At 28.0% G+C, this 13244-nt stretch overlaps 2 protein-coding genes across 2 annotated transcripts in view; both read right to left on the bottom strand.

Annotated features, from left to right (window-relative positions):
- Positions 1 to 5903, bottom strand: part of LOC106677197 (putative defense protein 3) — an 8980-nt gene extending 3077 nt beyond the window's left edge. Inside the window, exons 1-2 of the mRNA XM_014414958.3 lie at positions 5855 to 5903; positions 2733 to 2951 (exon numbers count right to left, since the gene is read on the bottom strand). Coding sequence (XP_014270444.2) covers positions 2733 to 2951; positions 5855 to 5903 — 268 coding nt within the window. The remainder of the gene's footprint in view (positions 1 to 2732; positions 2952 to 5854) is intronic.
- Positions 5904 to 5996: 93 nt separating this feature from the next.
- On the bottom strand, positions 5997 to 13011 carry LOC106677192 (venom carboxylesterase-6). The gene is made up of 8 exons (XM_067048898.1): positions 12780 to 13011; positions 11077 to 11262; positions 10097 to 10284; positions 9582 to 9729; positions 9330 to 9484; positions 7963 to 8104; positions 7023 to 7158; positions 5997 to 6253 (listed from the first exon to the last, which is right to left on the bottom strand). Exons 1-8 carry the CDS (start codon positions 12844 to 12846, stop codon positions 6109 to 6111), a joined length of 1167 nt encoding a protein of 388 aa, XP_066904999.1. The 5' UTR covers positions 12847 to 13011; the 3' UTR covers positions 5997 to 6108.
- Positions 13012 to 13244: the final 233 nt, after the last annotated feature.

The following is a 13244-nucleotide window of genomic DNA, read 5'->3' as shown; positions in this document are numbered from 1 at the left end:
TACAGGCTATTCTGCCCAGGTCAAATATATACATCTATTAAGTCCAAAATACAATAACACCTAATAAGTTAAAAACATAAAAACCAGTCAAAATATTTCTCTTTTACACACAATTTATACACTATAGTATATAAATAGTGTATAAATTGTGTGTAAAAGAGAAATATTTTGACTGGTTTTTATGTTTTTGACTTATTAGGTGTTATTGTATTTTGGACTTAATAGATGTATATATTTGACCTGGGCAGAATAGCCTGTAAAGAGTTTTTTAAAAGGGTTAAATGTCTCATAGTAAATTAAGATGTCCCTGAAGATGGCCGAATTGGCCGAAACGTTGGACGTGTAAATGAAATAAATGTTTTGAGACTAAAATTTGGATAGTGTGTTGAATTATTTAGTAAAAAAATATATATATTTTGTTAGACAATGATTCACTCCTTGGGAGAATTACATATTCATAAAGATGAACAAATGAAATTCGCGCTACAGTTAGAATCCATTTCTAAATGCCTTATTTTGTGGTTTCCAATATTTATAATGCCCTAATTTATCTCAATATCAATTTTTAGGCTAATAGGATTTTATACAATAATTGAAATATATGGTGTTCCTACTCTCACGATTTCCTTTACAGCTTTGGATGCATTGTCTAAAACATAATTCCTTTTTAGCATCTTTCCTAACATTCGGCCCTTTAAAATGTTTGTGCATGTGGGAGAGAGAGGGGGATGGAGCAAAACCGGGATATGCTCAGTTGAAAGATAGTTAAATAGTCACTTAACTATCTTTCAAATGAGCATCTGTAATATGCCGGACATTTATATTTTTCGAGTTAGCGAACCGATTTCCACGAGGGCATAGAAACAATAAATCTTTCAAAAGATCTGGTACGATGTGCGCGTCACATGACTTTTATTTACCATACTATTTGATTTGAAATTAATCCTCGCTCGTTTCAGAACAGATATTTCTAAATTATTCATTGTGGCAATACTTTCTCTAATTAATTTTCCGAATGAGCCATTCAATTCACAGATTAACTAACTCAAATTTCAATAGTTTTCACAAAAGTACTTTTAATAATATTTCTCGTTGCGAAAGTTGATAGACAAAAACGAATTCGTATTTTTTTTTATTCTCTGTTACATTTCACGATTTTTTACGTTTCATATTATTGTTTCCTAAAATTTTGGGATATAATACAATTCCAAGTCTATATTACAGCTCTTATTTCCGGAAATGTGATTTTAAACCGTAAAAACTATTTTTTCTTTTATCTCCTTAATTTAATAATCAAGTCTTTTCATAGTTTATATTTATCATTTTTTTATTATACATAACAATTTTAGATGGTTAATTAGTAGAGGAAGATTTTTTTACAACATCCACATTAAAGTCTCTCAAAGCATTTCAATGAGGATAAAACCTCTCTGACAATTAAGATGATGAGTACATCAATGTACAATTAAGTTTTCTTTAATATCAGGTAGGTCTCATCATTGAAGTAGTTAACAGGGCTTTAATGTGGATTTTTCAAAAAAGCATTCTCTAAAGTACCTTTAATTTTGTTTATTTGAACTAGTTAACCATCTAAAATTGTTATGTGTAATAAAAAATTGATAAATATAAACTATGAAAAGACTTGATTATGAACTTAAAGAGATAAAACATTTGTTAATGATTAAATTGTTGAAAGTTATTTGGAACTAACTTAGTATTTAAAAACATATAGAAACATTATATCTTACAAGATTTTTTTAAAACATTTTTGGTTTTCAATAACTCTTTTCTTTAGATATATAACATTGATAATATTTCGAGATTTAGATAATGCGAACATTTCGAGTCAATAAAATGACTGATTTAAAGGGGTCAAAGGAAAAAAAGTAGTGATTTTGTAAAAATATCTTCCTCTAAAGTACTTTTAATGTTATTTATTCGAAAAAATTTCTTTCTAGTCATTAAAAATTGATAAATATTAACTATGAAAGGATTTGATTATTAACTTGAAGAGATAAGGCTGGGATGCACCAGCAACTTTTTCGTTTAAATCGACTATTCAGAAGTGCTCCTTCATTGAGTAGATTTTTAACAAACTCGGCATATCAATTTAAAATTAGGTGATCTTTAATAACACATAGGTTTTATCCCCATTGCAATAGTCTGACGGGGCTCAATGTGGATGTTGGAAAAAAAAACTTCGTTTAAAGTATCTTTAATTTTGTTTATTTAAAAAAAATTACCTATTTTGCATTCGTACCAGAAATAAAAAAATGGATAAATATAAACTATGAAAGGATTTGATTATTAACTGGAGAAGATAGGAATAGTGATATAGACGTAATATTTAAAAAGAAAAAATTTAGCAAGTTAAGTCAGAGAATATAATTTTTAGAGTTTTAAATGATGCGTTTTCCGATTGAGCAGCTTGATAACGTTTTCTTGTCACTATGGATATTAAATAGATAACTTTTAATTTCACTTAACCTACATATAAGCCATCCAGTTGACGGGAGATATCCATAAAATCATTCTTAGTATTTTTAATATTGATTCTATAACAATTAAGCATTGAATGAATGCATTTTTATTAAATGCTATTCTTTCGTTTCACTGCTTGAGTTTCTGTTCTGAAAAAGTGAGGATTTATTTCAAATCAAAGTAGACTAGTAAGTGAAAGTTGTATGAACGCAACGTACCAATTTTTTAAATAAAAAATCATTGACCAATACCTCTAATAGTGACTTTTGTTGTTTCGCCCCCTTTGAGGTCTGGTTTCTCGATCACAATGTCATATGGAAATGGTGAAGCTTGTGGAACAGCACCATGACCTGGTGCCATGGTCTCACACACGTCAGTGGGAGCTCCAGTCGGGTAAGCACTGCCAGTGGCAATCACAGCCACAAATAGGAAAAGAACTTTTGGAGAATACCTGAAACGAATAACAATCACTGAAAATTTGATGATTAAGAACAATACCGATAAGAATTTATTATGAAATGATCTATATGATATGATATGAAAATATATAGAAATTAATATAAAAATTAATTTTACTGTGACCTTATAATTAATACTTTATAATTTATCATTAATAAAATAAATATTATATATTTTTTGTATATAACTTTATCGTATTCTCGTAGATGAAAAAATGTATTGCTTGAAGCATGTAGCAAAATAAAGTTCTAACGGGCTTCCTGTTTGAATTATTTCTTTTTTTTTTTTTTTGTAAGAAGAACAATATCATTTATCCTTTTCTTTGTTTTTGATAACATGCTCCTACAAAAAAAAAATATTGACGAAACTTATTCGAACCTAATCATGAAAACTAGAGCAAAAACGAAATGCTGCCTAGGAAATAATCATAAAACTGGAGAAAAGGTGTAAATCCTTCAAGAATCATTTCTATTAGCTCTAAAATATTTGCATTGACAAAATGAAGTATGTATTTATGAAATCAATTAAGTTTTAATAAAAAATCCGTTTATTAAGCTTATTACTTTTATTTCTTCATTTATTTTGTCACAAATCAGATTTATTATTTTATAAATATGTTTTCAAACTTGATTAAAACAAGTTATATAAACAAATTATAGAGAAATAATAATAAAAATGATCAAAATATTCAAAACTTAAAATGGACAATATAAATCAATAAACAGTTGAAACTAATAAGTGATTACAATACTAACATCTTCTTCCTTGAACGGATCACTCAAGACTGAACCAAAGCATCAACTTAGCAGCTAAATACTCTTGTTTTCCCCACCACCTCCAGCTAGCTTCAAGAGGTCAACGAGGAAAAGATTCTTCTAAAATTTCTTGGAATATGATTCATTAGTCTTTTATATTCTTCCAGAGGGAAGCGAATGTTGAGCCCTTCCGGCTCAATCTACCTTTTTCCATACAATGTTCTCAATAATCTACGTCAGCTAGCAATGCTGTGTTACAGAAGGCATTTTAATAGGCTACAAAGATGGTTTCAAAATCATGGGCTTACCTGGGCCGTATTGATCGGAATAATATTTTGGGGTCTCTTGTAAACGTTTGGAAATATATTGAAGTGGTATTGAAACTCATTATCTCATTTGGCACTTAAGTCGCCCTTTGAGGTCAGTATTACTTAATATTACCTCCGAGACTTAACTTTTACTGTGTAGAATATGTTTTTTGCGATGTTAGTTTTTATTTTCTTTGCTCTCTGCCTCACCATTTTTAGCATTAATGAGTAGATTAGTACACTGGACTTGCGCAGCATACCACTGTTGTCTGATCAAAAATTTATTTATTTTATTTTCTCATTGTACAATTAACTGTGAGGGTGTCCATTTTATTATGGACATAAATTTTGCACTTTTAAGACTTAGATTAGCGCTATGTTAGTTTTTCTATCCCTTTATTTCTCCAAGCCTTCGGGTTACTTTTTTCAGTACCTATCTTTCATAGACGACTGCTATAACCCTACACTGTTAAACAAAAACGACGGTAAAGCAACTTCACGTTAAATTTAATACGGATTTTGCACATTAATGTAATCATCTGTAAAACCGTTCATTTAATCGCAAATGTGAAGAAAATAGATGTAGTAAATGTTATTTCCAATAATTTGATATATCTGTGATGAAAATCCATCCTCCAATCTCGAGAATTTCATGTTTTTCTCTCTTCTGTTCAGACTCAATTAATCACTTTTTGGAACAGTTAATAAAATATTAATTTAATTTATTAAAATATAAAATTTGATGAAAATAAATAATTGTTTCTGATATCCTAGAGAAAGTTTTTTAAAAAAAAAAAAAGTAAAAACAATTAACATTATTTTTTAGAATATTTATTGTTTACTACAAAAATTGTCTGAGAATTAATAGTAATTCAAAAAACCATTATCAACAGCAAAATGTAAGCACTCTTTGAGTAACTCTCCACTCTTTGTTTTGTTTTCCCCACTACAGAGTGCAGTAGTGCACTCTTAGCTATCAAACAGGACCATTGCCATGCCTATGGAAGGAATAGACCCCACCTTCTGGCTTCATTCACTGTGGAAGCGATGTCCATCTCCATAAAATTCTTTCATCCATAAAATTCATTCTCAAATAACCTGCTATTTTTTTTTTTTTTGAGCTGAAATTTTAATTATACTAAAATTATTGGAAACTTATCTGAATGTCTACAAATATTTTGAATAAGTACTGAGAAAGGTCTAACTGAGTTATTTTTCTAGAATTGATTTTACATTTTATTAATGTTCTCTGATTTTTTTAAAAGTAACAAACTCATTTTTTGTTTTACAAGTACTGGGGACTTTTTCTTTACAACTTTCTTATAAGATAGTGGTCTGGTATAGCAGACTAATAATCATTGGAAGGACTATCATTATAACTTTTTATTGATTATTTCCCCCCATTTATTAAAATACATTTTTTTAACTGAATACATTTCTGGATGTTTATAAACATTCTACCATAACATAGTCGTTATTATTTAAAATATTTTATTTATCATGGAAATAACTAAAAACTCTCAGTCGGCTTCAGTACTAATATTTCATTAAAAGTTTTCAATTTTTCACATATCAGAAATCCATTGTATATATTATTTTGTTTGTTGAGAATATCTATTTGACTTTTGAATTCTAATAATCTTCTAAACTAAAACCTAACATGTTTAGAGGGGAAGAGATTAAAAACTGACACGTCAATTGTTTTGATCGGGTGGTATATGAATACAAATATACAAGTGAATGATAATATCTGTTTTTATTTATTTCTCTTATGACTCTTTTTTATCTTGTTAAATAATTTTCCGCATTGATTTTGTCAGGGTGCAAAAAAATAAATTTTGACCCACAAACCTGTTCTGCCTTTTACCTTTAACATGCCACCAAAGTGCTGTTCCAACATGCTCTCTGCTCAGGATAATTTATTGTTAACTAAATTGTGGTATTTGAAATAAATTAACTGACAATATAAATAATTTATTATAATAAAATTTATTTTTTTATATTACTTTAAGTGCTTATTGCTTAGTTTTTCAGACCAGAAATATAGCTCTTTATTAACTTTATTTTTGCAGTAAATAATAACTTGATAAAGAGTTATCTGAGTTCTATTTTATATACTTCCAAAAATTCAAAATTTCATTCATTAGTTTGAAATGCTTCATTGTTAATCCATTGTTTGCTATTTCCAAATAATGGCCCTGGTGTCCAAATGAATGCCATTCAGGATGAAATCCAGTATGATTTGGTGTCCTGCAAAAATGGAAAAACATTAATTTATATTAATATTTAAAACAAAATTAATTTTTAAGTAAATTGTTCTAGGCGTCAAGAAATAGTTAAAAGTTTAATGCCTTGTTTGGATAAGGCAGTAATAAACGTTTTGTTATTATTGACTATTTTTATGATTATAAAGTATAAGCAATATTATAAAATTCAAACATAAGCATCTGACCCCATTTCAAATAATGCTGGTCATTTGAACTCTTCACAACTAAAGTGTCAAAGAAAATCAATGAATAAAAGAAAAAAAAATGAAAGGAAAATACAAACTGAAATTTAATAAACCATAGAAAAATTTTAATTTTGAAAAGAGAGAGTTTACAAAAGGTACTCGTACCAAACAAAAGAAGTAAAATTCTGAATAGACAAAAAATGAACCTAAGCTACAACAAAATCAAATACAATAAATTCTCCTTTTAAAAACAATTAATAATAATATTAAACCTTGTACACTATTAAGCAATGATTTGTGTTGAAAAAGATTGTTATAATTAAGGTATTCGACAATTAAAACTTGAAATTAATTTTCAAAAAAACAATTATTCATGCTGTACTTACTGGTAAACTGATATATTATAGGTTGTTACTACAAAATTATAATATTATGTTGTATTAAACAAAAGTTAATACAAAATATTTCATGCAGATAAACTGGAAATTGGTTGATTTTTTCCATGTCTGTTTTAAACTAATTTGTTAGTCTACAGGTATAATATAAAATCAATTAGGAATGACTTACTGATATTTTGCAAAATGAACTAATAACTTAATTAATTTTTTTGATAGGCTTATATCTTCTTCTTGAGGCCAATCTTTAGGATTATAAATATGAGATATGTCAAAATAATATTTATTATCTTCTCCATGTTCAACTCCTTAAAAATAAAAAATATATCAATGTTATTGTAAAGTGCCGAAGTAAACAAATAAAAACTGAGCTTGAAAAAAGTTCGATAAATCAAAATCAAAGCATAAAATTTGTAAATTTTCTTTATTATTCTGTGTCTATATGTCAGGTTATAAAATAAAAATATTTTCATTTCAGTTTCTAGTCTTTAAATTTGGAGTGCTGTTCAAGATGTTTTTTACTATTCAAACCATCAATACAAATTTATAATATAGAAATATTTATTATAATAAACAATGATTTTTATTATTTTGAGGCTAAGTAGGCTCAAAATGTTTTTATTTCTTAGATTACAAATATACATACTCACAAATAAATTTTTGCTGATGGTAAATAAGGACCATATTTAGTCAGAGATTGCATAAATACCATTTAGGTAATAATTTATAAAATTTCAATTATTCAATTCATTTGAGATACAAAAAGTTTTGTCACATTAAATTTCAATGTTTCTCAAAAAAAATGTTCAGAAATTATTGATATACGTGCCAAAAAATAGTGATTTATCTTTCTGAATTCGAGCACTGGTCTCCCAAACTTCCAAAGTTAATGATGGTGATGAGTTTGATAGTCAGTTACTAATTCAGTATGGGTATAAAATTGTTTATACTTTCTTGTGAATAGTTTTTTTTACCAATTTTCAAGTTTCAAATTTGATGACTGATTTGCAATGCGGTGTTTAGGGGTTTAACTGTATCATTTTTTAAAAATTAATTCAGTATTACAATCAAGTGAGTTTTTGATTTTACCTTGTAGAATAATAAGTAAATACCTGTTATATTCAATTTTCTTTTAGCTTGATATTCTGACATTGAAGGACCGCTTTTATAATTAAAGACGTAGAAGTACTTAGGTCCTATATGTTCTTGAGCTGCTTTCAGCATTGGATAAGTAGCATAACCCTCAGTATAAAGCTATACATAATACAATTAAATTAAATTGTTATTTATTTAAATAATAATTTACCACAAAATAGCCTATTTAAAAAAAAAATATCATAATATATTGAACCACAATAAAATAAAAGTTTTAGTTCCTATCAATCCATTCTTAGTTAAACCTATTTCTTTTATGGAAAATTAAAAAAAACTTTTTATTTTGAAGATTAAATTAAAGCCATTTCAACATAACAGTTGTATGTTAATGTAATATGTTATGTAATATTATTTTCTAAATTTTTAGTAAGAAAATGTATTTGGTGATAGAAACAATATGAAGCAAGAACATTTAGATCAGCTATGGTTGCTTGTTTTAGAATTATAGATCTCCACTGCTATTAGATAATGAACTTATTTGATTAATACAAGAGTAAAACATGCAATATAAAGTTTTTATTAATATTGAGTTATTGGCAGATGAAAATAGATGAAAGAAAGCACTATATTCCTGTAAGGTCAAGAATAAAAAACAGTTTTGTACCTGTCAAACATGGGTTTGAAGAACACCTACAAGGGTGAATGAAAGTCTATGTCCACGCAATGGCGTACCCACGATCAAAACTGAGGTTGGGGGCAGCCATAGTCAATCAGTGGGTTGCAAACCATAGTCAATCCGGTTAACATTTGAGTACAGAAAAGGAGAAGAAACCAAAAGTTTAAGAACATTATATATAATTGTCGTGGAGCTTTATTAGTTATTACAATTAATATTTGCTTGAAACAAATATTAGGAATTATTAATAATGCTCAACTGTTAGGAATTAGAAATTGATAATAATAATCTGATGACTGACTCTTTTAAAAACAGAAATTGAATTTTTTTTTTATAGTCGTCAAAGTTTGAAATTTTTTCTTCTCACATTCATGTTTATAGGTTAATACCTGTTTTCCCCCTTGTTGCCTTCTTAAAAGTTATTTCGATTATTTAATATATAAGATTATTCAAGATATGAAAGTAAATTTGAATTTTTAAATTTGGTTATGGAAAGATATCTCAAAGAACTTTTCAGCTTTAACTTCAAATCCTCTTTTCATTTCACTTTATTCTATTTCTCAAGTTCTGATACCTGTATTCTTCAAAGAACAAAAATAAATTTAATATCTAATTTACATTTTATGAAGTCCTAATTTTTCGAGTCTATTTTTAAAATTAATAACTTTGGAATGTTACCTATTTTGAAAATAATTATAAGATATTTACCTTATGTATTCCTGGAATTACACCATTTTTAAAAAATCTGTCAACTACTTTCTGTACATCATCTCTATTTTCGAGATTCATCATTCTTTGAACATAATCTTGTCGGTGTTCAGTAAAATCATTGAAAGTTGAATCATTCCCATTAAGAACAAGAACTACATAAAAGTAGAGCTATTTAATTTTAATAATAATTTTTATTTTGATAAATTATTTGGCATGATTTTTTATTTGAGTGGGGATTTTATTACTTACAAGCTGCTTTGCCAGCTCCTTCATCTCCACAAATTCCCATCAGCCATGGGAACTGTGAGTCATTAACTGGCCAGTTGGTCAATATTGATGAATTTCTTGGAGGTTCCAATAGAGGCCCGAATACTACTAGAGGTTCATCAAGCCAGAACTGAAAAAGTATATTTTATTATACATTAAATATTAAAGGCTTTTAGAAAGCCTGGAAGAAGTTGAAGGAACATATTAAAAGAGTAGACTATTCCAGGAAAAAATTGAGTTTTATACCAAAAAAAGAAATTAGAGATTTTAAAATTCCCCTGGTAATGTCAAAAGACATCCTTTTGTAAAACAAAATAATAAACAAATTTTTTTGAAAAATTGTAAGTATAACTTGATTTATTTTAAATGACCCAAAGATGTCTTGATTCCATTATATAACTAAGCAGGTAAGCCAAGATATGACCATGTAAATGAAGATTGAACCAAAACATCTAATGCAAGAATGGAATATCAATAGATATTTTAATTTCATTTACCCTGAGATGTTTTTCAGCTGCTGTTATTTTTTCAGCAGATACTGATTGAAGACACGGCACAAGAACTTTGGTTGGACAGCCAACAACACCAGCAATGACCTCAGCTGCTTTCTTAGCAAAGCCTGGCTTCCTTAGAGAGAAATGAGAACCACCCGCACCACTTTGTGATATACAACCTTTCAACAAATCTGTAAAAAAAAAACTTTATGGCTTACTAGCATTCGATACAATAGGTTTCCTAATAGAAAATAGTAAAGAATGAGACCTATGCAAACTGTGAAATTCTGATGGTAATTAGTTAACTAATAAATTAATTTGTTCAGATTTGAAAAATAAAATTTGAAATAATGATTTGAACAATGATTCAACCAAAATCAGGTCCAGCTGGTTCATTATACATGTCCTTCAAGTATTTACTAAGCAGTTCCATTATTTATATTTTTTGATTAAATAGTAGAATCATTTGAGACAAAATGATTATGAACACATTCTACCACAACTTTAAGTAATTAGCTATTGAATCATGCCATATTTTTAATTAATTATTGTATTCACTTGCAGCTGAAGAGGGAGTGATGCACGATGCATACTAGTGAACATTTAATGTCTCCTATCTAACTCCACTCTCACTGACATTGACAGGAGTATCCATTAGCAGTTTATTCGGAAACAGAGGAATTCAAGTCTTCCGAAAAAATATTTTGATTTTGAATGAGAGTATCGTTTCTTCAGAATGTTTGGAAGCTCTAGACTGTTTTGAGCTTGTGTGGATCAAGCTCTATTTGATAAACTTTACTTAGCTGCAATACAGAGGATCTTCTGGACAATATCAGGTTCACTGGAGAAAGAATGCCACACCATCATGTAAGTAATATAATGGCTAAGATCATCATACAACTATTTATAATAGGAACAAAATTTTGGCAATAGGTCAATGATTTTATGCTCGTAAGCCCAAGTATTTATCTAATTTTTTTTACCTCTTGTTTTTGGAACAGAACACAAAAAATGGAGAGAAGCGGCTCCTGCACTGTATCCAAAAGCTGTAATTAGTCCTGGATCACCACCAAAATTTTTTATTTCATCTTTCACCCATTTCAATGCTAGGGCCATATCTTTTAGTCCCATATTACCTGGTAATATTTTATCTTCTGTACTGAGAAAACCTATAAAAATAATACTCATAATAGTATAAAACATCAGACTTTGGTATTTAGTATTTTCAAGAAAAATTAGGAGAGTGAGGAAAAGATGACCAGAGGTGCCATCAATAGAATAATAATGAACATAAATTAGTGAAACTTAATTTATTTGTGCTGAACTTATTAGTGAAATTTATTTTGTTTTATTAGGCATAAATAAAATAAGTTTCACTTGTTTATGTTTATTATTACTCTGCTGATTGCAACCTCAACCATTTTTTCCTCACTTTGGTCAAAAATTGACAAATCATTACAAATTATAAGAGACTGATGGGTGATGAGAAGGAATAAATATAAACCAACTGTGGTTAAGACATTTTATATTTGTAAATGATATGGTCATTTTAGCAAAAGTAAAGAAGAAGCTCAAAATATACTCCATGGAAAAATAATAAAAAATATATATAAAAAACAGGGAAATCAGTCTCTACATTAATTAATTATCATAAAATATAATCAAACATTGGTTAATGCTTAGTAAAGGTTTATTAGATTTATAAATGCTTAATATGGAAGAGATATCTTTCAAGAGGGTAAAGGAATTAAAAAAGTAGATAGCTGTTAACATTTTGGGTTGTAACATTAGCAAAGATGGCTAAAATTAAATGGAGGAATATATCAAAGTGGAAAGATATTTCTAAAGCAGAAGTGATTGTTTCAAAAGGACAAACCTAATTTAATTTAAATTAGTAACTTAAATTTATTTTGGGCATTATTCATAGATTCAAGTTTAGTACTAATTAATATTTCCATAATTTGACGTTGATATTATTTGATATTTAATAAGTTGTCTTTGAAGAACATTATAATATCATTTTTATTTTTGTACAAATAGCATACCAAAATACAAATGAAAGGAGGACTTGAATATATACAATAATATATACAAACAGATAAGCAATATTAATCAAATCTTAGATTATAGTAGCTGTTTTCCGACATGATCCAAAATTATCAGCAAACTGTCAGGCACATGCAGGAAAGAAAAACTATGATAGGCATGAGCCGATTGGCTTGTTGATAATTTTTACATAACCATTACATATTGACTCTATAAAAACAAATATTTGTAAATCTGTACTATTTATCAAATCCCTATTAATAGCTGATTTTTTTTTGTAAAAATGAGGAGGTGAGGTTGTGAAATCATGAATAATTAACTAATAATAATAATTTCACAATGTTATCAATACTGAAGCCTAATTTGGTTCAAGTGCAGGTAGCAAACAGACATCTTATTTGCTGAAGTGTCAGTTGTACTCCTAAGCTTCTCACTCACTCAAATATATTATTTCTTCGTATTTGATTAGAAAATTCATTTAACAAAAAAAAAAAGGAAGTTATCATTATAATAAAAAAGAATTATACTTTCTCCATTAATAGCAAGGAAGCTCATTATGTAGTGATAATTAAAAACTTATATAAATGAGAATTTTTACCTGATATTTTAGTAGTGGAAGTTAATTTATACAAAAACATACCTAAAGGTCCAAGACGATAGTTTATCATGACGACGACAATATCTTCATCCATAAAATACCTTGGCATATGAGCAGGTCCTGAACTGCCAAAAGTCCAACTTCCACCATGTACATAGAAGAGAACTGGCAATGAAGCATTTAACTGTAAAAATCACTCATTTAAATAAAATAATTTTTTTATAACACCATTTGCAACTATTGGTACCATTGATATAATAACAGCCACACAAAATAAACACTAATCATTAAGAGATTATTATATGTGGAATAGTTGACCATAGTTATTTAGAAAAATTAACTCACGATATAAGTTCAAATTAAGCAAAAACAGTTTAACTAAATAGATTAACACTTTTTTTTTAATTATGGTCGCCAACCTCACTATCCTATTCCTCACTATGTGTTTTTCTACTTCAACTTTTAAATACAAATATTTTAATATTAATAAAAAAATGTCCAACTAGC

The sequence above is a fragment of the Halyomorpha halys genome, unplaced genomic scaffold, assembly GCF_000696795.3.
Source record: "Halyomorpha halys isolate HHAL.00 unplaced genomic scaffold, Hhal_1.1 Scaffold91.1, whole genome shotgun sequence".
NCBI classification, from domain to species: domain Eukaryota; kingdom Metazoa; phylum Arthropoda; class Insecta; order Hemiptera; family Pentatomidae; genus Halyomorpha; species Halyomorpha halys.
Note: the sequence above shows the minus strand (reverse complement) of the source record. Positions and strands in the feature narration are given on the sequence as shown.